A 26,868-nucleotide genomic window follows, 5' to 3' on the forward strand; every position below is an offset into this window, starting at 1 on the left:
ATCTGTTCACAAACTTACAACCAGCAGAGTAACATGCATTTGTATATACAGAAATCCTAAACACATGAATGAGAGAATTATTTATCAAAATTAATGAAGGAAGGAGAGAAAATTAATTACATTGAATCATGAGGAAAAAACTGACCAGTAAAAGACGAATCAGTTCTACATAGTGTGCATCAGTAACACTTGACACAATAGCTGTGATATTTTCAGTAATCCCTAAATGTATATTATCTGATACTAAATAATCTGTTTTTTAAGGTTGTTTTTTTTTTTATACATTTTGCATCTATCCATGTAAAAATTAGCAATATAAACTATAGCTAATGTAAATTTCTACTAATTAAAAAATAAATACATCACTTTGTAATTGTATTTTGTTAATTTATTTATTTAGTTATTGCTGCTGTTGTATAATTTGAAAGGCACCAAGACAAAATTGAATAAAGCCAACAGTGTACATTAGTTAATTGTTGACTTTATTCAATTTTACTTAAATTTCTTAATTTACTTTACTGAATTTCATCTCTATATAGTATACTATATAGAGATGAAATTCAGTAAAGTTCAGATTGAAGATAACATAAATGATTGAACTTTTCTTTTTATTCGCTTTCAGTTTGTAACCAATAAACTCTATACATCCTAAATTATATGTGATTTCAATAAATAAACAGGTGCAGGTAAGTTTGAAAAATGATTACATTTCCATATGATTTTGATCCTCCATAACTGTCTTTATTGTATATACTTACATTGAGTTCCCACTGAAAGCTGTTCCTCAGTTATTGTCAGATTGTTCAGGAAAACATCCTTCACTCCCAATTGTCACTGTAGTGTGAACTTAAACCTATAACTTAGCAATTGGGACACACTGTAATAATATTAAGTGATAGAAATGACTTGATGCTCACTAGAACCCACTGTAATAACATGCTGCTAATTTAACATAAATAAGAAATGACTCCAACTTTTGAAATGTAATAACTTTTCTTTTAATGTGTTAAAGCAAATCCACAATATTGAAGCAAAACATACATTTATAAATAAAGATTAATTTTATAGTGTAATGAATGGTTTATAGTGTAATTAGGAGTCTGTATTAAAAACAAATTTTTAGTAGAAAGATGGTGGCTGATCCTCATAAACATTAATATCCTACAGATCGATTGTGAGAATGTATTTTATATGCGCTTGCATGTGCCTGAGAATGAACTCATTGTACCAAGATTTTTGTTGCTGAAATGTTACTCCACAGCTTGATTAGGCAGGAGTAGTTGAAGGTCACCGAACATGTTCCTGTTTTTCTACGTGTATATTCTGTTCCTCCTTACACATACCTATGTCTTAGTTGGCTTTAAAATAACAATGTTGATTAATGCTGAGCCTGGGTACAGCACGAAAAGCACATAGGAGAAGATTATGTTCTGTTTTCTTACAACGAACATCTGTGTTCACTACCTGTGTTTACTACCTAGTCAGATGCTCATCTCGCAAGAAGGGACGTTGACTCCCTCCCATTGCGCAATAACCCCGCCTCCGTGGCACCTTTGTTGCAAAGCTGTGTGTATAAATACTTTGTTCTGATACATTTTTTTTGGAACAGTGATCTTGAATAAACCAGATGTGATTTGATTCGTGTGGGTTGTTCTTTCATTGTTCCGAGGTGCCTCTACAGTGTGGCAAAGAGAGAGCATAAGGACCTGAGGGGAAAATCTTCCTAACAATCTGGTGACCCCGACGTGATACTCTCGATCAGGTAAGACATGTCTGGTTGACTACCTGGTTGATAGTATCTGAACTTGTTATCTCCCAGGGGAAGGTAAACCTTAACGCTTTGTAGTGTTGAGCAGTTATAAGAATTGGAGATTCTTGTATAGCCCCCTTGGGAAGGAAAACCTCAGTCATTAGGGACTGAGCAGAAGCGCGCTGACATAAAGTTACGAGTTGTGGTTCTTGTGCTCTCTGCTTGCCCACTGATTATAGAGTAATTTTAAGATGGGAAACTCTTACCCTAAGCCTGAGCCCGAAGAAACGCCTTCGTTTTGGATGCAACGTTGTGGTTTAACATACTATGTTACTCCTTATCTTGACAATTTAGCTGGATGGACTGAGGTAACTCCTCAGATTCCACCGTACCCTCGTGAAGGTACATTTGATCCTGGTTATTTAGCCTCCGCTTATCGCATGATTTATGACGGTATTGGTGATCCTCAATGGGAAAACTCTTACATGGAAGAGTCCTATGGACGGTGGTATGACATGAAAAACCCTTTATTTCTGTCCACTTTTTTGTCCAACTGTCGCCCTGAAATACAGGACGCTCTGAAACATCATTGGAGTTATAGAAACAACTTGACTGTCCGGGCTGCTGGAGAAAAGGTTAGAACTTTAGAAGGGGATGGTTTATTGGACGTTAAGAAGAACCAAGCATGTTTGTCAGTTGCAGCGGCCTACCCCCCCAGAGGTGGGGGAGGAAGAGGTAGAGGGAGAGGGATGAATGATCGTAAAACAGGGAAGTGTCATTATTGTGGAAAGGAAGGACATTGGAGAAGGGAGTGTAGAAAGAAGCAGTGGGATGAGCAAAACAGGGGAGTGCAGTTGCCCCCCCTGACTGATCAGCCCATGCAGCCTGGACCACAATAGGGCTGCCTACAGAGTCATGAGACCCCGGTCGTTTCTATGTTGCATCTCTCCTTCACCTCCCCGAACAATGGAGAACTACCTGTGGTAACTTTAACAGTAGCAGAAATCTCATATCTTTTTCTGTTAGGCACAGGAGCCACATTGTCCTCTGTGGGGAGGAACTATGAAGGGACTTTATCAACACGGTCAGCTAACTCTGTGGGAATTGATGGGGTCCCTTTCACTTCCTCTTTCACCACACCTTTAGCGGTTTCCTGTCCTTCTGATCCTTCTCTGTCTTTCACACATTCTTTCGTGTATATGCCTGACTGTCCTTTTAACCTTTTAGGCCGAGATTTGATGGGTCTCCTGGGGCTTTCTATTGTTTTTAATGGTTCTAACATGACCGTTCAAACTGCAGAACAATGTGCACCTGAAATATATGCTCTCTCCCAGTCGATTCTTCCCCATGACCTTGCAGCTGCGAGTACTACTAGCGTCCTTCCTCCCGCTTTGTTATCTATTGATTCCTCTCTGTGGGCTGAGCACAAGGATGAGGTGGGTCTTGTCTCCTGTCCTCCATACGAGGCCAGGGTAAAACATTTGACACCTGTGTTTGTTAAACAGTATCCTTTATTTCCTGAAAAAACTAACGGCATTGACTCTATTTTGAATTCTTTTTTACAACAGGGAGTGGTCACCCCGTGCGTCAGTCCTTACAACACACCGGTTAATCCAGTGCCAAAACCAGACGGTTCTTGGAGATTCACACAGGATTTGCGAAAAATCAATGAGTTAATCATTCCAGTTGCACCAATAGTCCCTGATGTTTCTTCCATCATAGCCTCAATACCGTGCACACACACTGTGTTCTCTGTGATTGACCTTTGTTCTGCTTTCTTTAGTGTTCCAGTAGGAAAAGAGACTCAGCCACTCTTTGCCTTCACGCACAGGGGGCGGCAGTACACATGGACCAGGTTGCCACAGGGATACATTGATTCTCCGCGGTCTTCGCGACCACGGTCAAGAACGCCTTGTCAAGCCTCTGTCTACCCCTGATTCTGTTGTCCTACAATACGCTGACGATCTCCTGGTAACCGGCACTGACTATGACACCTGTAAGGCTGCCACCATAGCTCTTCTGGAACATCTTGCTACAAAGGGTTTCAAAGTTTCCAAGACAAAACTGCAGTTCTGTCAGAACACTGTCCGAGATTTGGGCTATGAACTGTCACAAGGCTCAAGAAAATTGACTGTTGAGCGAATCAAAGTCATCATGGACACTACACAGCCTGAGACTAAACAGGCATTACAGGCTTTCCTAGGCCTCATCAACTACTGCCGTCAGTGGATTCCAGACTGCTCTCTGTACGATAAGTGTCTGCGAACTGCTGTGAGACATTCTGATCCTTCTACTACACCGTTGACATGGACTTCAGAAATGCTGACTGCTGGGGCCCTGAACGTGCCCTGTGCACAGCTCCGACGCTGGGACTGCCCAATTACAGCCTCCCATTTCACCTGTATGTGGCAACTTAACCCGGAACAGCGTCCGGTGTTCTGGCTCAGAAGCATGGGGGGGGCATGCGACCTTGTGCGTTTCTTTCCAAATCTCTAGACTCTGTGGCTCAGGGATTGCCTGCCTGTCTTCGTGCCGTTGCCTCCTGTGCGCTGATGGTAACTGATGCTGAGAAGATCGTTTTGTCCCATCCCCTGATTCTGCACACCTCACATCAGGTAACACAGATATTACGCAATCTCAATACACAACACATGTCTTCACAGCGTCGTTCAGGGTATGAAACTGTTCTATTAGCTACTGAAAACCTGTCCATTCGCCCTACCTCTTCTCATGACACTGTAGCTCATGCCTTACAGCGTTTATTGAATTCACAGGATGACTGCGCGGGGCAACCTGACCACGATTGTCTGACTGCCATTGTTAATGACACCAGTATCAGACCAGATCTCTCCTCTGTTCCCCTACAGACAGGACAAGCTTTGTTTGTTGATGGTTCCTGTTCCAAACCTAGTGATGGTGTATATCTATGTGGTTACTCTGTCTGCCAATTGCCTAACAATGTTCTGGAATCTTTCTCTCTTCCCTTTTCTTCTGCGCAGGCTGCTGAGCTATACGCCTTTACATGCGCCTGTGTCCTGTCTGCTGACACTGATGTCACTATCTACACAGACTCACGCTATGCTTTTGGGGTTGCTCATGATTTCGGTAGGATTTGGCAATCTCGTGGCTTCACTGCCGCCGATGGTAAGCCCATTTCCCATGCGTCACTGGTACAGGATCTAATAACTGCCTGTCACCTGCCACGTTCTTTGGCTATTGTTAAAACCAGGGCTCACTGTTCTGGTGACACGGACGAGGTCAGAGGTAACAGCCTCGCCGATCGCATGGCCAAACAAGCTGCAGCCTCACGTCCGCTGCCGCCAGACTTATCTCCAGCAATGGTGTCTGTTAATACCATGATCAGTGCTGTTTTACCTGACATGGATTTACCTTCCCTACAGGCTTCAGCTACTGACGCTGATCGCGCCTTCTGGGCAAATCAGAGTTGTACCGGTTCCACAATTTTGGTCGATGGTCAGGGTCGTCTTTGCCTTCCACATCATTGTACGCCTTTTCTCGTCCGCGAATTTCATGGTCCCACTCATCGCGGACGAAGAGGGGTATTACATGACCTAACTGAAAATTTCTGTATAGATCACTTATACACAGATGTAAACAACATACTAAACAGATGCTTAACATGCACGCAAAACAACATCTCCAAACCAGGTGCCATACATCAACATCTTCCCACCCCTGAAACAACGTTTCAGGAATGGCAGATTGATTTCACACACGTGCCCAGACAAGGCCCTTTCAGATACCTTTTGGTAATGGTGGACAAATTTTCCCGGTGGGTCGAAGCTTTCCCCTGCAGCAAAGAGAACGCTAGAATAGTGGTTCAGAAGTTAACTACGGAAATAATTCCAAGATATGGTATCCCTGTAGGAATTGATTCTGACAAGGAACCCCATTTACCTCAAGGTCACCCAGCTTTTGTGTGAAGAGTTAAAAATCAATTGGCATTTCCATATTCCATACCACCCGCAATCATCAGGTATTGTAGAACGAGCCAACCGCACAATCAAGGACAAAATTTGAAAAGCCATGCACGCATCAGGCTCGAAGAATTGGCTTCATGCCCTTCCGCTGGTTTTAGCAGATATGCATGACAACTCAAGTGGCTCTCGACCATTTGTCACCGTATGAATTAGTGTTGGGACGACCTTTTCCCCTTCCATGGCGTCGAGGAAAACAGGCTTTGGGTACAGGGGATCTAGATGTGCATCTCAGCAAATACGCTGCAGGGTTGCTACAAACATTGGATGACTATTGGACACGGGTAAGTGAGAAAAAAACACAAATTCCGACAGAAAACACTGATCCCTTTAAGGTAGGGGATCGGGTTTTGGTAAAGAAATTGGACAAAATGGGGACACCACTGGGTGAAACCCCCTACAGTGCCCCTGCAGACATAATTGCTGTAACACGCACGGCTGTGCTAACTGAACTTTTTCCACAGTGGATCCACGCTGGACGAGTGAAGCACGCTCCCAATTAAAATGAAGTTGTAACAATTTGTATTTGACTATGTTCTTTTGTATGCCCTAGTAACTATTAGAAACCATCCGTAGACCTTGTTCCTCCACAGACTGAGGGTAAAATCTCGCCCTGGACACCAACGTCGAACCGCAGACACTCTGGTGCAGGCTTATAGGACACAAACCACACTGCTGGACGTGTCGGAAGAAGCTAGGTGGGGAACAACAACCTCTGCTGGACAAAGACACGGCCAGTGACCAGTATGGCCGCCCTTACTAATACTACTGTCCATGCTTGGGACAGGGTTACCCGTCAAGCACATCCACATGACAACAAGTTTAGGAACCTGATTATACTTAAATCATTTATTATTAAGTATAAAAGAGGGGATTGTGAGAATGTATTTTATATGCGCTTGCATGTGCCTGAGAATGAACTCATTGTACCAAGATTTTTGTTGCTGAAATGTTACTCCACAGCTTGATTAGGCAGGAGTAGTTGAAGGTCACCGAACATGTTCCTGTTTTTCTACGTGTATATTCTGTTCCTCCTTACACATACCTATGTCTTAGTTGGCTTTAAAATAACAATGTTGATTAATGCTGAGCCTGGGTACAGCACGAAAAGCACATAGGAGAAGATTATGTTCTGTTTTCTTACAACGAACATCTGTGTTCACTACCTGTGTTTACTACCTAGTCAGATGCTCATCTCGCGAGAAGGGACGTTGACTCCCTCCCATTGCGCAATAACCCTGCCTCCGTGGCACCTTTGTTGCAAAGCTGTGTGTATAAATACTTTGTTCTGATACATTTTTTTTGGAACAGTGATCTTGAATAAACCAGACGTGATTTGATTCGTGTGGGTTGTTCTTTCATTGTTCCGAGGCGCCTCTACAGTGTGGCAAAGAGAGAGCATAAGGACCTGAGGGGAAAATCTTCCTAACAATGATGATGGAAAAAGTGAATGTAAACATGTAAACAGTTCCATCTTGTAAGAAAAGCATGAATCATGTTTAGGTTTTTGTTGATACCAGTAAATTCTGTTACCTGATCCAGTATATGTGCAGGACAGTGTGGTGTTGCTGCCTTCAGTTACAGGCAAAGTGGTTTCTATTATTTTAATGCTGATATCAGCAGCCTCTGCTATTAAGACATTATTATGACATTATTACCATTTATTAATTCACAAATACAACTGTAAATTGTGCTTTTTATTGATCATTAGAAGACTGATTAGTTTTTACATGTAATGTACAGAATAAAACTTTCCAATATCAGCAATAGTGAAGAAAAGCAAGCAGAGGAATAACATTGTGATCCTGAGTGTTTATTTCAGACCTCCAGCTTTAGAAATAAATGTCACGGTTGTGTAAGTGAGATGGTCTCAGGTGTTTTCACATGAAGCTCCGCCCACTCATATTTATTCATATTTATCACAACTCTACTTCATCTCATACTGCACAGAGAAATAAGAAATGTTGTCATCTGTATGTATTGTATTGATATATAGGGATATATTTATTTTCTTCATAGCATTAAAAACATTAAAAACAGAACCAATAATATATATAAGAGTAATATATATAACTTGATCATTAGAAGATCCACACTCACCTCTAAGTTGGAGGTCCTGGGTCCTGTGTCAATGGATCTCTAACTTCCTGACAGACAGACCACAAGCCATCCGGGTGGGAAAACACACTTCATACACCCTCACCCTCAGCACAGGAGCCCCCCAGGGTTGTGTTCTGAGCCCCCTGCTGTACTCACTGTACACATACGACTGTGTGGCCACTTCCAACTCCACCACCATCATCAAGTTTGCTGACGACACTGTTGTGGTGGGCCTGATCTCCAACAACGATGAGACGGCTTACCTTCAGGAGGTTAAAAACCTGGAGAGATGGTGCCAGGAGAACAACCTTCTCCTGAACATCAGCAAGACTTGTTGTTGCTTTATCTGACAAGCAAAACTTTTAGATAGGGTATTAGCACAGGAATAGATAACTAATGAAACACTATGCAGCTTCAACTAAGCGTTTCGTCTGTAGATGGCGTTAGACTCAACACGTAAAACACACGCATTTGAACGCAAAGAATGAGGTAGCCGAGTGGTTAAGGCGATGGACTGCTAATCCATTGTGCTCTAAATGTCTGGGTTTGAATCCCATCTTTGTTGGTTAGTTTCCTTTAAAATTACGTCTTGCTTACACTTTTTTCCCTGAAGGTGAACAAACTCCACTGCACATAGTAAAATTGACCTGTTTCTTAGCATGAATCTCAGAAATTGGTGTCTGGTGGAAACACTTTTAGATTTCTAATCATTCAGTGGTAAAATTTTCTCATCTGGTCCCTAAATATTAGTAATAGTAATATCTTCAGACAAATTCACAGACACAATTTTACTGTAATTCTCTAAAAAAAAAAAAAAAAAAAAAAACAGGAAATATCCTGATGAAGCCCTATTTTTCAAGACAGACCTAAGGACTTAAATAATCATTGAAAAAAAAAAAATCTAAAAACACTATAAATGATAACTGTAAATTCAAAACTAATCTGATCTCAGCACACACACACAGAATAAATAGTTAAAAAAGCCACAGAATCTTGGGGTGACATAGCACATGTTCATTTGCTTTTCCCAAAGGCAACCGACACAGGGTGGGTAAAGGTCATGCCGTGACCCCGATTCGGACCGGGGTTGCTGCGGCCACAACACAGAGAACTAACCACTATACGATCCCGGCGTTAAACGCTTGCGGTGGCGCAAAAGTGATGTTTGCCCTGGAATGTAAACTACTGGCTGACGACATGGGCCACACTGGGAGCTGTTCACCTCATTCGTCTTTCCTTCTGGTAAACATTTTAATGGTGTACAGCGTTGAGCTTTGTGAAAGTCAACTTACAAGCGTGATGCAGAACGAGGCCATAGTCCAGGAGTCGAACCCGGGCCGCCTGGGTGAAAACCAAGAATCCTAACCGCTAGACCATATGGGAAACAGTCGTCTAAACCTGATCACAAAGGGCTGTGTCAGATGAGGACCAACTTTGGATCCATTGAAACGCATTCCTTTAATCTCATTGTGTCAAACTGTGGCATCGTGCATAAGGTCAAAAAGAGCCGAGCCAGCCAGGAATCGAACCTGGAATCTACTAATCCGGAATCAGATGCGTTATACATTGCGCCACTGGCCCAAGCCTGAGCTGCTTGAATGAGATACTCACTCATTTTGATGCCCTTCTTGAAAATGCGCCACTGCACACAAGCCACGACCAAACCAAGAATTCAGAAGCACAGCAAAAAAATTCACCTGAATTCAAGTTTGGGATGCTGTGTCCATAGGCCGGTATATTAGCCACTACTCTATGATGTTTTTATTTGCATTTATTTTACTGTGTTTTGCAGGCGTCCTAATCCAGAGAGTCATATAGTGGTACTTTGATCTAGTGAGCATAAACATTTTTGCTCAATCTAACAAGCAAAACTTTTAGACAGGGTATTAGCACAAGAATAGATAACTAATGAAACACTATGCAGCTTCAACTAAGCGTTTCGTCTGTAGATGGCGTTAGACTCAACACGTAAAACGCGCTAATAAAACCAAAGGACGAGGTGGCCGAGTGGTTAAGGCGATGGACTGCTAATCCATTGTTCTCTGAACGTGTGGGTTTAAATCCCATCTTTATCGGTTAGTTTGTTTTAATGAAATAATCAGAAATGTTACTCAAAGTCCAAGATCACAAATCATATACATTCAATATGTTCTATACAATTTACAAAAAAATATAACTACAAATAAATAATTACTGTATTTACAATGTACATTTCCTCAGCACAAACCTGTAATTATTTAAATTTTAAATGTATGATTATTATTATATTTTATTTAATCATATAAATGTACAAATATCAAGTCAGACCTGTAATACTGTCTTCAGTTCTGTCATCATTGTAATCATAATAATAAAATTACATTTCAGATTTTAATTTCTTCATTCCTCATTTTGAACAGATCATCACTTTACAGTAAAAGTGAAAGTTAATTGAGACTCCATTACAACTCACAACTATTCCACTGTTGCTGATCAACACAATGCATCTTTTGGATATGTTGTATCTCATGATTTAACAAACATACTGTACATAAACCTCTGCACACTTTTGTTATTTATTTACCTTATTTTATATTTATTTATTTATGTGTGTAGGATAGAACACATCTCGCAATTTATATATTCAGAACCATAAATTAATATCAGACAGAAGCACTGGACTTCTGGAACTTACTGGACAAAAAAAACTACAGACTTCTGCACTGGTTTCCAGTAAAAGGTACTCAGGTTTAGATGTTAAAGATTGTATGTACCATTGCAGGTTGTTTACTGTACCACTAAACCTTTTATAGCTACAGGACAGAGTTACATTTTCTCCTTCATCTACAACTTTATGAGAAAGTGGTTCTATTGGATCTGCAGTGGAGTCACCTGTCATAGAGAACACGGTCAATCCAGAAATACTTTATACAGTTTCTTATCACAATTAATCACTAATTCAACACTTAATATTTCTAAAATCATAAAATTAATGTATAACTCACCTAGTGAAAGCCACAGATACATGAATATAACAGTGAACATGATGAAGGCTCTTAGTACAGTGAAATGTTCTGTACCTTAACCTGTTAACAAAGGTTTTATGAAGCTCCACCCCACAGCATCACATCACAGAGTCACCAATGTTACTGACTATAATATTTCCTCAGTTATTTATCTGAGTTCAGACAAAAAAAAAAAGCTGTTCTTCTTTGTGATCCCAGGAAAGATGCCATCAAACCGAGCCATCTGACTCATTATTGTAATAAAATCATTATGTTTAATACATGTTATTAACACACGAATCATCATCAGTCCAGCTTTAGTTTAAGGTTGGCACATTATTAGTTCCTGATTAGTCCACTTTACTATACACTTTTACCCATCATTCATATTTAGTAACCACTTTATCCTGGACACTACCCATCCCGAGACATCCCGAGGTTGCACCAGCTCCTACCCCATGAAGATTATGGCCCTTTAAAGAAGTAGATGCAGACCCTGCAAACATCCCAAACCATCTAGAGACATACCAGTGCCATTTGGATGCCACCTCATGTGAAGTTTGAAACTTTTTGAGTGTTTAAAGGCTCTGACATGAAGAAGCTGGTGTTGGATCTTTGATGATCGCAAATGTTGAACTATTTTTTGTGTTGCTCAGTAGCTCCTGGTTCCATAACTTCAAATAACTGTTTAAGACTGTAGAAAGGACATTACTCACAATCTTACACTCCGGTGCTCATGTTAGTTCTCACTCTCCAGTGTTCTGTATTGTTTTAAAGACTATAATCACACTCTTGATGTCACCCATATGAGGATGTGTTTCCCTTTTGAGTCTGGTTCCCCTCAAGGTTTCTTCCTCATAACATCTTGGAGTTTTTCCTTGCCACAGTCACCATGGCTGCTCATCAGGGATAAATACACATCATTCACCTTAACTCTTAAATTCTGTAAAGCTGCTTTAAGACAATGTCCATTGTGAAAAGTGCTATTGCAATAAACTTGACTTGACTTGACGACACTTTTAGAATAATATATATACAGTATACACACTTACATTCAATCATTCATCTTCCAGGATTGTGGTGGATCTGAAGCTTCTCTCACTAAAATGGAGCATAGAGCAGGAATATACACACAGTTACAGCCAATTTATTGTGTAAGCAGTCTGGATAAATGCATTTTGAAAGCTTAAATCAAAACTCAAAAGTAAAAAAGTACTATCAAATGATCAAATTATTATGTTTCATCATACTTGCAGAAATTGTCATAAAACAAAAAGGAAATTCCAGTGACATTTTTCTTTGTATTTGTATGAATAAAACTCACATCTGTTCATCAAAGAGTTTCCTCTTAACATGAAACATGCAGTTATACATACTGGATAATTAACATATTAATAAATGAATGAAGGAATAAATGAACGAAGAAAAGAAAGTGAAACGATTACATTTTCATATATTAAGCACCAGTAACACTTTACCCAATGATATTTTTCTTAAAATATGTTCTGGAGCATCACAAATGTTGAATTGTGAATTTTATTTTAGTTGTGAATGTAACCACATTTGTTTCTATGTGTCTGTGGTTAACTGATAACAAGGTGGTAAAGGAAATATCTGTCATCTTCTGTGGTTTCTTCAAACTTTAGGTTTTTGTACAGTCGTTCAGTGACTCTGTATTACTGTGCCGCTACTGTTAGAGCGCAGTGATAGAGAGCAGAATCTGAGATCTGAAGGTCTTTAATAATAAGTTCAGTAGCATCTGAGGTTGTTTCTGCCCTGAATCGAGATCCACTGGGATTGTGATCTGCAGTACTTGCTGACTTTGCACCTTTAAGCAGTAAAAACTGTGGTGCGCTGTTAGAATATTGTCTGTACCAGTAAAGCACAATGTAGTTACTGTTTGTCTCATATGAACATTTAAGAGTAACAGTGTTTGTTTCCTTCCTCACAACATTGGCATCTTCATATCTTGGCCCAATTTTATCTGCAAAACTGCCTGCTGTAAAGAAGAAAATTTAAATAAATTAAAACATATACTGTAAATTATTTTTTGCAATTTTTGTAAAAATTCCCAAAACATCAACTTGTGATTTAAAGTATAATAATTCTGTTAGTTAATACAATGAATTTACTGGTGAATATGAATTACCTGTAGCTACAGTGAGAATCAGTGTTGTGTATCTCACTATGTACAGTAAGGTGTAGAGTTGAGTCATTTCTGAACACAGCTCTGTGAGGATTCTGTATAATAGTGCTGTATGTGCTGAACTTTACACACGAGGGAACACGTCTCTAGAAGACCACACCCAGGAAATGCTGCTGTTGTAGTATAACACTGTACATATCATCACTTTAATGCTCTACCACCTTTAGTGGACTTTGCTATTCTAGGAACTACTAGAAGCCAAGAGTTTTGAGATCTCAGGGAGCGTGGCGGATTGTAGCGTGTTAAAAGACTGGATAGATATATGGGAGCCAAACCATTTAGTGCTTTATAAGTGAGGAGTAATAGTTTGTAGTCTATTCGAAACTTAACAGGAAGCCAATGTAGGGACGATAAGATCGGGGTTATGTGATCATATTTTCTTGACCTTGTAAGAACTCTGGCTGCTGCATTCTGGACTAACTGAAGCTTGTTTATTAATGATGCAGGACATCCACCTAGTAACGCATTACAGTAGTACAGTAGATGAGGATGGGTTCCCTTTTTGAGTCTGGTTCCTCTCAAGGTTTCTTCCTCATAACATCTAAGGGAGTTTTTCAGGGACAAATTCACACCATTCACCATCACTGTTGATTTGTGTAAAGCTGCTTTGAGACAATGTCTGTTGTGAAAAGCGCTATACAAATAAACTTGACTTGACTTGACTTGACTTGACTTTACAGAATCAGTGTTAAATGATATTTAACACACTGCGTCTGACTTCACCTGTATTTGGAAGTTTGAGGCTTTTGCAGAAATATAAATGTTTGGTAGTGAAACTTCTATAAAACTTAAGGAGTGCGAAGCTGTCTTTTTCTTTCTTTCTTTCTTTCTTTCTTTCTTTCTTTCTTTCTTTCTTTCTTTCTTTCTTTCTTTCTTTTGAGGTATGTAAAGTTAGTAACATCAGTGTGCTGGATCAAGTGCTATTTTATAAGATGCCAAATAATTAGTGTTTATAATTTAAATGTAATACTTTATTTTGGATTTTTCTTGCATTCTAAAAGTAGAAGTATGTATTTCATCACAATCACCAGCAGAGAACATTATTTTTAATTAAAGATTTATTTTCAGTTGATTTCTTCAGTTGAATAAATTTATATTCATATAGCACTTTTAACAATGCACATTATCCCTAAGCAGCTTTAAAGATATACATAGATAATAATTAATTAATAGATTGTTTAAACAATACCCAGTATTACCATGTTTAATATGATGATTGTTGATGTCCAACCATATCAAATAAACATCAAACTCCTGGAACTGAGACAGAGAAGTGTATTTAAGTGAAACAAGTGAACAGCCCCCCCTACTGGGAGAGAAAAAAAGCTTTTTGTACAGTGTGTATGAGTTTTGTGTCACTGTGGGCTCCATGGCGCAGTAGTACAGTGCAGAGTCTGATACTGCAGCAGGAAAGATCTCCAGATCTACTTTATTTTCTTTTTTACGAAGTCTGGTGGATATTCTTGGGTCAAGTTGTTCAGCTCTAGTGACATAATCTGATGATATTTTAATCATCAGCAAAAACCCCTGTCTTGATTGAGGTTTTTGTTGATACCAGTAGAGATAATCAGCTGAGTCATCATATGTGCAGGTCAGTGTGGTGTTACTGCCTTCAGGTGAAGATGTGATGGTTTGTTCTGGTGTAATGCTGCTGCCAACAGCTCCTGCTGTAAACACATTACAACAACAAATATTTCTAATGTTATTTCTTAAGGACCAACTGAATCATCATGTTTATGTTTCAGTACAAATCTCCAGCATCCACATAAAGTTTGTGTAGAATATAAAAGACTTACCAATGATTTGAACAACTATGAAAAGAAAGAAGAGGAACATGATGGTTGTGTCTTGCAGTAGATATAAATGTCAGTATCTCTGTGAAACTGTCTAAACTGTATCTCACCACATCAAGCTCCGCCCACTTTTACTGAGGTGTAGTCATGACGATTCTGTCATCAATCCCTCAGTTTGTTGTCGTGTAAATTCTGACCTCATTTCATGTGAAATTACAAAGAGTTTTATTTATTTTTAAATCAAATAATTTAAGTAAATATTAAATGTAAATACAGCGTTATTTTAGAGATTTGTTCAGAGAGTTTATGATGTGTGTTAATGTTCTTAATGTCCATGTTGTGCTGAATTTTCTGACAATGCTGAAAATGTGGTATAGAAGAATATCTGATATTATAATAAATAAATAATAAATTAACAAAGACAACTCAAATATTACAATTTCCTAAGGTGTTCTCTGTAGTGAATTGGGTTGAGAAGAAGTATGTAGTTAGTATTTAATCAGATTATTGAGTATTGAAACTGTTTATTCTAAAAGTTTAGTGATAAATAGAACTACAGGAAAACGTCACATGGTGCAGACAAGAGAAATGTTTTTAACTGATCTTTATTCTAGGGTTGTTCATACTCAAGAATTGAGGATTAAACTCAGGAACCATGAAGATGGATTTGGACTGTAATTAATATAAACAGTCTGCTACAGTGATTTTGGGCTTTAATTGCCATGAACTGTTAAATCGGCTGAATCAAGTCTCCATCAGTAAACAGTTGAAAACCTCAACAAAGATAAAACTAAAATGAATGGATATTTGTTGTCACCCAGATGAGGATGGGTTTCTCTCAAGGTTTCTTCAGCCACTAACTTATTAATTAGGGATAAACTAAAAATATATATATTTTAAATACATATTTGGAATCAATTTATTTCTGTAAAGCTGCTTTGGGACAAAGTTTATTGTTAAAACATCTATTGTCAGGATCTCCCGGGCACACTGCGCGCACTTCCGGTTTCGCGGTGAGCATTTCTGGGTCGGCGGCCATCTTGCCGTTTTTCCCGCGCCTCCCAGTATATAAGGACAACCAAGAGTTTAGCTCCTAGCCAGATTATTTTACTGGCTTCCTTGCCCCTGAGATTATTCCTGCCTTCCTGCCTGCTCTGGATCCTGTTCCTGTTCCTATTCCTGATCCTTAACCTGAACCTGTTTTCTGTTCTTCTCTGTCTCCTTGGTTACCTGGTTTGGACTTTGGACTGTTTGTGGTTTATGTTTTGCTCTGCCCCGTATTGTTCTGTTTGCCAGCTCTTGATATTTTGGACTGTTTTTTCGGTTTTGGTTTTGTCTCCCTGCATTGCCCCGTTTGCCTGTGCCTTGACAATCCAAAAACAATACTGTTATTGGATTGTGTTTTTGCCTTTGCCCCTTTGCCATACCTTTTTATATTAAAGTCTGTTTTGCCTGACTCCTGTTTGCATCCTGCATTTGGGTCCTCCCATCCACTCTACTCACCTAGCCCAGCACCTGTGTTTCCTGACATCTGTACAAATAAAAACATATTGAACTAGATGTTTCAAACAACTTTGAAGGGAAAACAAAAACATTTGAGAAATGATTCATATTTTTCCTTCAGAAGATGAACACTGAACTTATGAAGAAGCCAGTTTTAGATACATTTCTAGAAATACAACAAACTGCTTTGTAGAGCCCACACATAAGCATATCCTGTATATACTATTTTTCCTATTATATATATATATATATATATATATATATATATATATATATATATATATATATATATATATATATATATATATATTTTACATAGTTTATTGTTTTTATTTATCTTCTTTTTTCCCTTGTTTTATTGTTTCCCCCCATCCTATTCCCTCATGCTGGACAAATCGTAAAAAGCATTTCACTGCATGTCGTACTCTGTATGTATGTGTATGTGACAAATAAAATTTTATTTGATTTGACACACACACACACACACACACACACACACACAATCACATAATAAAGTTGATTTGGAAAACAAATTCAGCACATACAGTGGAGTTGAATTTCAAATCCATCAGTCTCAATGGTGCAAGGCAAACATGCCAACCTTTAAGCCACTGTCTTCAATGTTATGTAATGCTGGCAACCAAACAGTGTAAAGGTTTTTGTACAGTGCAGCTGGATTTCCTATCACTGTGGGTGCCAGAGCACACTTTAACATCCAGACGTGGTGGAATGGAGACACTTTTATCTCCACTTAAATCATTAATATAAAGAAGAAACAGGGTTAGATTTCGGATGTTGTCTGTACCAGTGCAGGTAGCTGTATGTAGCACTTGTGCTGTAGCTGCAGGACAGAGTAACATCATCACCTTCATTTACAACTTCATGAGTGAAACTTGGGTTTATTGAATCTCCCATTGAGTCACCTGTTATAGAAGAGAACATAATGCATTTAACTTTTAATATGTGGACAAATAATAGATAATAATCTTCTCATCACCACACGCTCATTTATCACTAATTCAATACTTAACATATTGAAAGAACAAAAAATATTATTATATAACTCACCTAGTGAAAGCCACAGACACGTAAATATAACAGTGAACATGATGAATGTTTTTTCCTGAATAAAAATATTCTGAGCTCTTTCTCTACTCTAATATGTTAACATCATACAAGTTTATGAAGCTCCACCCTACAGCATCACGTGACAGAGTCACCATTGTTACTGTCAGATTGTTGGTTTTTACTGAAACATACTGACTTTACATTCAGAATCACACGGGGAATCTGTCCTGAGCACATAATAAACAAACACAAAGCTTGAAAATGATGTAATTATAATAATTTTAACAATAGTCCACTATAAAAATAAATATAAACAGGATGTAGTTAAATTATGTAAAAAAGTCTGTATATTAAACAGTATACCAAACATTTTCTGAGGTGAGAAACAAACCAGCTGCTGCTCTTGGTGACGCTATAAAGATGTCAGTGAGCCATTAGGGCTTGAAGTGAAGTGTGCACAGTGTGTGTAATGTGTCCTGGATTGAGTAAATGTTGTAGTAATAGAAAGAGTAATCAAGACTTTCTATTGAAGATGAAATGAACATTATTACTAATCAGCGGTATCCGATGAGGATGGGATTCGAACCCACGCATGCAGAGCACAATGGATTAGCAGTCCATCACCTTAACCACTCGGCCACCTCGTCACATGGCGCAGCCCAATATCCTAACGAAGCCCTATTTTTCAAGACAGACCTAAGGACTTAAATAATAATTGAAAAAAGAAAAATCTAAAAACACTATAAATGATAACTGTACATTCAAAACTAATCTGATCTCAGCACACACACAGAATAAATAGTTAAAAAAGCCACGGAATCTTGGGGTGACATAGCACATGTTCATTCGGTTTTCCCAATGGCAACCGACATAGGGCGGGTAAAGGTCATGCTGTGACCCGGACTCGATCCGGGGTTGCTGCGGCCACAACACAGAGTACTAACCACTATACGAGACCGGCGTTAAACGCTTGCGGTGGCGCAAAAGTGATGTTTGCCCTGGAATGTAAACTACTGACTGACGACATGGGCCACACTGGGAGCTGTTCACCTCATTCGTCTTTCCTTCTGGTAACTATTTCAATGGTGTACTGCGTTGAGCTTTGTGAAAGTCAACTTACAAGCGTGATGCAAAACGTGGCCAAAGTCAGATTTAGCGTGCTATGTTGAAAGCACCATGCCATGACTCTAATACCAACTGGGGTAGCTGTGGCTCCTCAAGCAAAGTAGATCCAGAATTCAACGCCCTTATTGAAGCAAAAAGAAGGTTTTCCATACCGGGAGTCGAACCCGGGCCGCCTGGGTGAAAACCAGGAATCCGAACCGCTAGACCATATGGGAAACGGACATCCAAACCTGATCACAAAGGGCTGTGTCAGATGAGGACCAACTTTGGCTCCATTGAAACACATTCCTTTGATCTCAGTGTGTCAAACTGTGGCATCGTGCATAAGGTCAAAAAGAGCCGAGCCAGCCAGGAGTTGAACCTGGAATCTTCTAATCCGTAGTCAGATGCGTTATCCATTGCGCCACTGGCCCAAGCCTGTGCTGCTTGAATGAGATACAAAGAAGAATTCAAAAGCACAGCAAATTCAAGTTTGGGATGCTGTGTCCATAGGCCGTTCTATTAGCCACTACTCTATGATGTTTTTAATTGCATTAATTTTACTGTGTTTTGCAGGCGTCCTAATCCAGAGAGTCATATAGTGGTACTTTGATCTAGTGAGCATAAAAAATTGTTGCTTTATCTGACAAGCAAAACTTTTAGATAGGGTATTAGCACAAGAATAGATAACTAATGAAACACTATGCAGCTTCAACTAAGTGTTTCGTCTGTAGATGGCCTTAGACTCAACATGTAAAACATGCGCCACTGAAAGCAAAGAACGAGGTGGCCGAGTGGTTAAGGTGATGGACTGCTAATCCATTGTTCTCTGAACGTGTGAGTTCGAATCCCTTCTTTATTGGTTAGTTTGTTTTAATGAAATAATCAGAAATGTTCCTCAAAGTCCAAGTTTACAAATCATATACATTAATTATGTTCTATACAATTTACAAAGAAATATAACTACAAATTAATAATTACTGTATTTACAATGTACATTTCCTCAGCACAAACCTGTAATTATTTAAATTTTAAATGTATGATTATTATTATATTTTATTTAATGATATAAATGTACAAATATCAAGTCAGAGCTGTAATACTGTCTTCAGTTCTGTCATCGTGATCATAAAATAAAATAACATTTCAGATTTTAATTTCTTCATTCTTCATTTTGACCAGATCATCACTTTACAGTTTAAGTGAAAGTTAATTGAGACTCCATTACAACTCACAACTATTTACATTTACATTTGTGGCATTTAGCAGATGCCCTTATCCAGAGCGACGTACAAAAGTGCTTTGAGTCTCTAGTAATGAATAAATCTACACTGGTACTCAAGATTACAAACTTAATATAAATATAACTCGAATTCTACAAACTTGGAAAGTGCTAATTTAAGTATTTCAGGAAGAGGTAGGTTTTCAGTCGTCGTTTGAAGATAGTCAGGGACTCTGCTGTACGGACATCTAGGGGAAGTTCATTCCACCACCTCGGTGCCAGAACAGAGAAGAGCCTTGAAGTGTACTTACCTCTCATTCTGAGAGAAGGAGGTACCAGTCGAGCAGTGCTGGAGGATCTCAGACAGCATGGTGCAGTGAGAGATGTGATGAGGTCACTGAGGTAAGATGGTGCTGGTCCATTTTTGGCCTTGTAGGCAAGCATCAGTGTTTTGAATCTGATACGTGCAGCTACTGGAAGCCAGTAAAGGGAGCGCAGCAGTGGGATGGTGTGGGAAAACTGGGGCTGATTGAACACAAGTCATGCAGCTGCGTTTTGGATCATTTGCAGTGTACAAATAGCGTTCAGGGGAAGACCTGCCAGCAGAGAGATGCAGTAGTCAAGTCTTGAAATCACAAGAGACTGAACAAGCATCTGGGCAGCCTGTATGGACAGAAATTGTCGAATCCTTCGGATGTTATAGAGAAGAAATCGACAAGAACGAGCAACATTAGCGACATGTGGGAAAAAAGACAGTTCATTGTCCATAGTTACCCCAAGGTTACGAGCAGTGGCTGAAAGGGAGAGCAGAGAGTCATGAAGTGTTATTTGGAGATCTTGACCTGGAGATGAATCACCTGGGATGATCAGCAGTTCTGTTTTGCTGGGGTTGAGTTTTAGTTGGTGAGCACTCATACATAAAGATATGTCTGACAAGCATGCTGAGATCCGAGCGGAAGCTGTGGAGTCTGATGGAGGGAAAGAAAAGAGTTGAGAATGAGTTGAGTGTCATCTGCATAGCAGTGATAAGAAAACCCATGTGAGGATATGACTTCACCAATGAAGTGGGTATAGAGGGAGAAAAGGAGGGGACCAAGTACAGAGCCTTGTGGGACACCAGTGGTGAGTCTGCACGGGGCAGATGTGGATCCCCTCCATGTTACCTGGTATGAGTGACCTTCCAGGTAGGAAGCAAACCATTTCCATGCTGTTCCGCAGATACCAAGGCTCTTGAGGGTTGACAAAAGTGTCTTGTGGTTGACTGTGTCAAATGCTGCTGAAAGGTCCAGGAAGATACCCAGACTTTGAACCCAGACTGGTTCGGATCATGGAGGTTGTTCTGTGAGAGTGTTCTATTCCACTGTTGCTGATCAACACAATGCATCTTTTGGATATGTTGTATCTCATGATTTAACAAACATACTGTACATAATCCTCTGCACACTTTTGTTTATTATTTACTTTATTATATATTTTTTTATTTATGTGTGTAGGATAAAATTTTGGCTCAATTATAAATGTGACTGTGATCAGAAAACAGAGGCATATCTCACAATTTCTATATTCAGAACCATAAATTAATATCATACAGAAGCACTGGACTTCTGGAACTTACTGGACAAAAAAACTACAGACTTCTGCACTGGTTTCCAGTAAAACCCATCACAGCTTTAAACTTTCTGATTTTAATTTATTCATTTCTCATTTTGTTTTCCTGTTTTGTGTCTCTTCTCCTTTCCTTTTCTCTGAGCTCAGTCTTCTTAAAACAGAAGGTATATTGTTTTTGTAAAAAATTATATTTAATGAGAATTTTTTTTCTGTGAAATCAAGCTGACAGTGTGTAGATTACAGCTGAGGCTCGTTACTAAGAAAAAACAGAGCAGGAGTTCGGATAACACATAAACAATGTGTATGACAGAAGAACAGGTGTAGTCAATATCATGGAAGTGAATGTACACTCATTCAGCTAGTCATTGCAGCTATTTCTCTTTTTAACACGATTGCATTATGTTAAACTGACTTGAAATTGTTACTCTTTGGCTTAACTTGAAGTTTTCATTTTAAAAGTACATGTTTCAGTCAAGTAGCTCAGTCAAACTGTTATATATAAATAAATAACATTTATTGCTGTAAAGTGCAAAGCTACATGAAAAATGTAGAAAATTGAAGAAAAAAATTACTAATGTATACTTTCTAGATTTTGAAAAAGAATGCACGTAAAATATACAATTTCACACGGACTGTAGCTTCTAATTTAAATTACTTTTATTTAGAAAGAAGAAACTAGACGCACGTTTATAATTGGATGCTGTCTTCTGACATTACACACCTAATCAATCGGACTGATACAAATAATATTTTAAAAAGTCAATCACACTGAAAATCATCATCATCTTGAAAATAAACAACACTCTTAAAGGAAGCGGAAATTTGCCGTGACGCCATATCCTGGCGGCAACATCCACAAAATGCGTTAGAGCGTGTCCGAAAGAGATCGCCGCGCCATTATCTAATAAACCTCAAACGAACATGTAGGTGTCCATCCATTTTCATCAGTCTTAGAAGCAATATTAGCCCACTGTTTTATTATGTCGGTTGAGACTAATGTGTTTATGACAGAATGCACAATTTTAATCCTTAAAGAGATGACCGCGCCATCAACTGAAGTAAATGGCAAACTAACAGGTAACGTTAACGTTAAGTGAACTGTTCACTTGTCCATCCATTTGCATCTTTAATGATGATTAAAGCAGGGGGTTAAATTCATATAATTGTCTACACTAAGTAATTTTTTTCCACTCAGCCACATTGTCCCAGTTTACCCTAAAAGATGGGCTGCTGGGAAAAGGAAGTTATTTTGTCATTCACAAATCATGACAGTAAGTTAATACACTAGTAATATAAATTCAATTATTTTAATATGCTGTCAATTCAGCCAACAAATAATCTGACTAAGAATCTAATTGGATTTGCTGGCAGACATTGTTTTAATAACATTTCACATTCAATACAGATTTATAGAGTGTCATCTGAGTAAATTAATGGTTGAAAAGCAACCAGGTAGTTTAGCAGAATAACTAAACTGTGTTAAGGTTTTTGTACAGTGCAGCTGGATTTCCTGTCACTGTGGGCTCCTGAGCACAGTAGTATAGAGCAGAGTCTGATACAGCAGCAGAGAAGATGATCAGATCCACTTGTTTTTTAGTTTTGTCAACTTTAGCATCCAGACGTGGTGGCATGGGCTTAGTTTTACCTCCAAATGGATTGATGTAAAGAAGGAATTTAGGATAAGCTTTGGGATAATGTCTGTACCAGTACAGGTTTCTTACTGTATCACTCAAATTTGAATAACTGCAGGACAGAGTCACATTTTCTCCTTCATCTACAACTTTCTGAGTGAAAAGTGGTTCTATTGGATCTGCAGTGGAGTCACCTGTCATAGAGAAGAGAACACGGTCAATCCAGATATACAGTCAGACTCACATTCTACTGTTTCTAAACACCACACATACCAAATAATAACAAATTTAACACATAATATTCCTAAAATCATAAAATTAATGTATAACTCACCTAGTGAAAGCCACAGACACATGAATATAACAGTGAACATGATGAAGCCTCTTAGTTCAGTGAAAAGTTCTGTACTTTAACCTGTTAACATCCTAAAGGTTCATGAAGCTCCACCCCACAGCATCACATCACAGAGTCACCAATGTTACTGACAGAAAAATCATGTAATTATAAAAACTTGTAGTCTGTCATTATATTTAGGTCTACAGCCATAAACAACAATTCTACATTACTATAATAATAATTAATAATAATAATAAATATTGTTTATTAAATATACAAATATTTTAATTTTTTAGTTATTCTGACAATATTCAGTGAGTTGAAGGGAAAAAAGCTGCAGTTCTTGGTAATACCATGAAAGATGCCATCAAGCCGAGCCATCTGACTCATGACTGTAATAAAATCATTCTGTTTAATAAATGTGTATAAAGTAGTGTGTAGATGTAAAGCTGGATGTTATGAACTAATGAGCTAAACATGAAACTGTGGATGCAACATGTCCAGAGAATATGAACATGCAGTAGTAATGTGCTTGTCCATGCTGGAGACAAATATATAATTTAAATCAGTGTAAAGTAAAATCTAGAATCCACTATTCTCCAGATTTCATTAAAAAAAAGGCTGCAGAGAAAATAGGGGTTTTATTCACAAATCATATCAACAAATTCAGAGCATATTTTTTTTCAACTCGATGAAAAAAAATATATAGAGCTTCTGCTGCTTCCCTTCATTTCAGATTTGATATGTAAAGCTTTCTATCTAATGTAACTGACCTGAATTAATAGCTAAAATTGTTTTAAACTTAAATGTATTTTAGATAATCAGAAATGCTTAATTGTAAATTTCTTGTGTTGAATGTTAATCTGTTTACTTTTAGTTTCTATTTATTTCAGTCGGAAATGTTACCACATTTTGTTCTGTGTCTGTGGTTAACTAAATCAAGGTGGTAAAGGAAATCTGTCATCTTTATTAATAAGTTCAGTAGCATCTAATGTTGTTTCTGCTCTGAATTGAGATCCACAGTCACTGAGTCTTTCTAGCTTTTATAAATAATTTCAGTTATAGTAAGATGATTATGATGAAAGGAAGCAGATAATTTTCATAAACATATTCTACACAAATCTATAGAGTGTCATTTGAACACATCCAGTAAAATAAGGATTGCAAAGCAATTAAGTAGTTTAGCAAAATAATCTGTGAAGGTTTTTGTACAGTGCAGCTGGATTTCCTGTCACTGTGGGCCTCAGAACACAGTAGTATAGAGCAGAGTCTGATACAGCAGCAGAGGAGATGATCAGATCCACTTGTTTCTTAATACCATCATCAACTTTAGCATCCATTCTTGGTGGGAGTTCAGACACTAAAGTTCCACTTTGCAAAATATTAATAAGGAGGTTAGGATTAGATTTTGGATGTTGTCTGTACCAGAACAAGTTGTTTTTTTTGTGTATTTGCAGGACAGAGTAACATTTTCACCTTCATCTACAGCTTTATGAGGGAAAAGTGGCTCTATTGAATCTGCCATGGACTCACCTGTCATAAAGATGAAAAAAATAAGGTTTTAAACTTCAATTAAAAGCAAGCCAGATGTTTCAAACACTACACAAATGTATCACTAAGTAATATTTCTGCAATAGCAAAAACTTCATGTATCACTCACCTAATAAAAGCCACAGAGACATGAATATAACAGTAAACATGGTGATTAGTTTTAGCTGAATAAATATTTCTACTATACTTTCTATATGTAACATCATAAAGGTTCATGAAGCTCCACCCAACAGCATCACATGACATACTCACCAATGTTACTGACAGATTGCTGATTCTTACTGAAACATCCTGGTTTTACATTCAGCATCACATGTGGAACAAGTCCTGAGCACATACATACAATGTGTAAAATTCGTTTATCTGATCTCATGAATCATATTTGAAATATTTACATTATCCCATGACTAATACCCATGTGCTTGCAATTGTTCATGCTGGAGCTGAACATTTATTGCAGGTCAAAAGGGGGAAAAAAAGGATTTATAGGCATGTTGCAGTTACATATTTATTCATTCAAGTAAAATCTGTCAGCCTGATCAAATATATAGAAATGTTAGAGATTATTCAGAATTTGGCTGCACTGAGATATTGAGATCCCAAATCAGGTACACCTCTGTTTTAATGCAGTGATTTATACAGTATATTAAAGTACTATTTATCAATGACTGCAGAACAGGTTGAGTCTATTTTATTGTACACAGTAGTGTTCTTTATTAAAGAAATCAGTATTTCTGAGTTGGGTGTGAGCAGGGTACTAGTACTTGGTGCACAATATGTCAGCTCACAGCACCATCTTGTTGAGAAAGAAGAAAGACACGATTTTGTTTGTTTCTCTGGTTGGTTTCTGTTTTTTTATTTACTCAGTCTAATTACTATCCCTCAGTTCTCAGAGAGAAAGAGCTGCTGGCAATAAGGAATCTCTTGTTAAATTCATAAAAACAGCAATGTACAGAGCATAACTTCTATTCAACATCTGATCTTGTGCAAAGCCTCAAGCTGTGTGTGAAACCACACATGTTTCTGTGGCTACCTGATCACAGCTTGGTGAAGGGACCATCTTTATCTTCCTCTACACCATTGTAATGTTATTGTACAGCTTTTCAGTGTCTTTGTATTACTGTGCTGTGTCTCTGAGAGAACAGTGATAAAGAGCAGAATCTGAGAGCTTTAGGCCTCTTATAGTGAGTATAGTGATGTCTCTGGTTGTTCCTGCCTCTAATCGACGATCCGCTGGAGTGCTTTTTAGAAGTGAACTTGCCCTCAAGCCTTTATACAGTAAAAACTGTGGTGTCTTGTTAGGATATTGTTTGTACCAGTAAAGCAAAATGTATTCGCTGCTTTATTTATACCGACATTTCAGAGTAACAGTGTACGTGCCCGGGAGAAGGGGAATGAAAGTCAGTAGGAGTAAGACAGAGTACGTGTGTGTGTGAATGAGAGGGAGGGCAGTGGAGTGGTGCAGTTGCAGGGAGAAGAGGTGGAGAAGGTGGAGGAGTTCAGGTACCTGGTGTCAACAGTGCAAAGTAATAGAGATTGTGTTAGATAAGTGAAGAAAAGAGTGCAGGCAGGGTGGAGTGGGTGGAGAAGAGTGACAGAAGTGATTTATGATAGAAGAGTGTCTGCAAGAGTGAAAGGGAAAGTTTATAGGACTGTGGTGAGACCGGCGATGTTGTATAGATGTATGTATGTAAGTATCTCTGTAGAATGTAATCAGTGTTGTATGAAGCTCTAGTATTTGGCAACAATAAGATAACTGACAGCGCCATCTTGTGTTTCCGCAGAAGAAAGACTGTAACAGAATCACGCTTTATTAATAAATATTTACTCCACATTCAAGTGTGTGGTCAAACTACAATAATTATAAATTCAATTAGCATTTTTATTATAAGAATTAAAATCCTTTGCAGTCATAACTACATGAAGTCCGGAATCCAAAGACATCACCAGATTCTTGGTTTTCTCACTGCTTAGTGTTTTACAGTAGCTTCTTTCAATTTAATTTAAGTCACT

The 26,868-nt window shown here is 38.4% G+C and overlaps 1 protein-coding gene and 4 non-coding genes across 5 annotated transcripts; 2 read left to right on the forward strand and 3 right to left on the reverse strand.

The window, feature by feature from the left end:
- Positions 1 to 4,130: 4,130 nt before the first annotated feature.
- LOC124387066 lies at positions 4,131 to 9,213 on the forward strand. The gene is made up of 3 exons (XM_046851161.1): positions 4,131 to 4,365; positions 4,525 to 5,674; positions 8,882 to 9,213. Exons 1-3 carry the CDS (start codon positions 4,213 to 4,215, stop codon positions 9,211 to 9,213), a joined length of 1,635 nt encoding a protein of 544 aa, XP_046707117.1. The 5' UTR covers positions 4,131 to 4,212.
- A 628-nt stretch (positions 9,214 to 9,841) lies between these two features.
- On the forward strand, positions 9,842 to 9,923 carry trnas-gcu. Its single transcript has one exon. It is a non-coding gene; the product is annotated as a tRNA-Ser (tRNA).
- An 8,044-nt stretch (positions 9,924 to 17,967) lies between these two features.
- On the reverse strand, positions 17,968 to 18,049 carry trnas-gcu. The gene has a single exon. It is a non-coding gene; the product is annotated as a tRNA-Ser (tRNA).
- Positions 18,050 to 18,670: 621 nt separating this feature from the next.
- On the reverse strand, positions 18,671 to 18,742 carry trnae-uuc. Its single transcript has one exon. It is a non-coding gene; the product is annotated as a tRNA-Glu (tRNA).
- A 125-nt stretch (positions 18,743 to 18,867) lies between these two features.
- On the reverse strand, positions 18,868 to 18,940 carry trnar-acg. Its single transcript has one exon. It is a non-coding gene; the product is annotated as a tRNA-Arg (tRNA).
- Between the last annotated feature and the right edge of the window lie 7,928 nt (positions 18,941 to 26,868).

This window comes from Silurus meridionalis, chromosome 6 (genome assembly GCF_014805685.1).
Source record: "Silurus meridionalis isolate SWU-2019-XX chromosome 6, ASM1480568v1, whole genome shotgun sequence".
NCBI lineage: Eukaryota > Metazoa > Chordata > Actinopteri > Siluriformes > Siluridae > Silurus > Silurus meridionalis.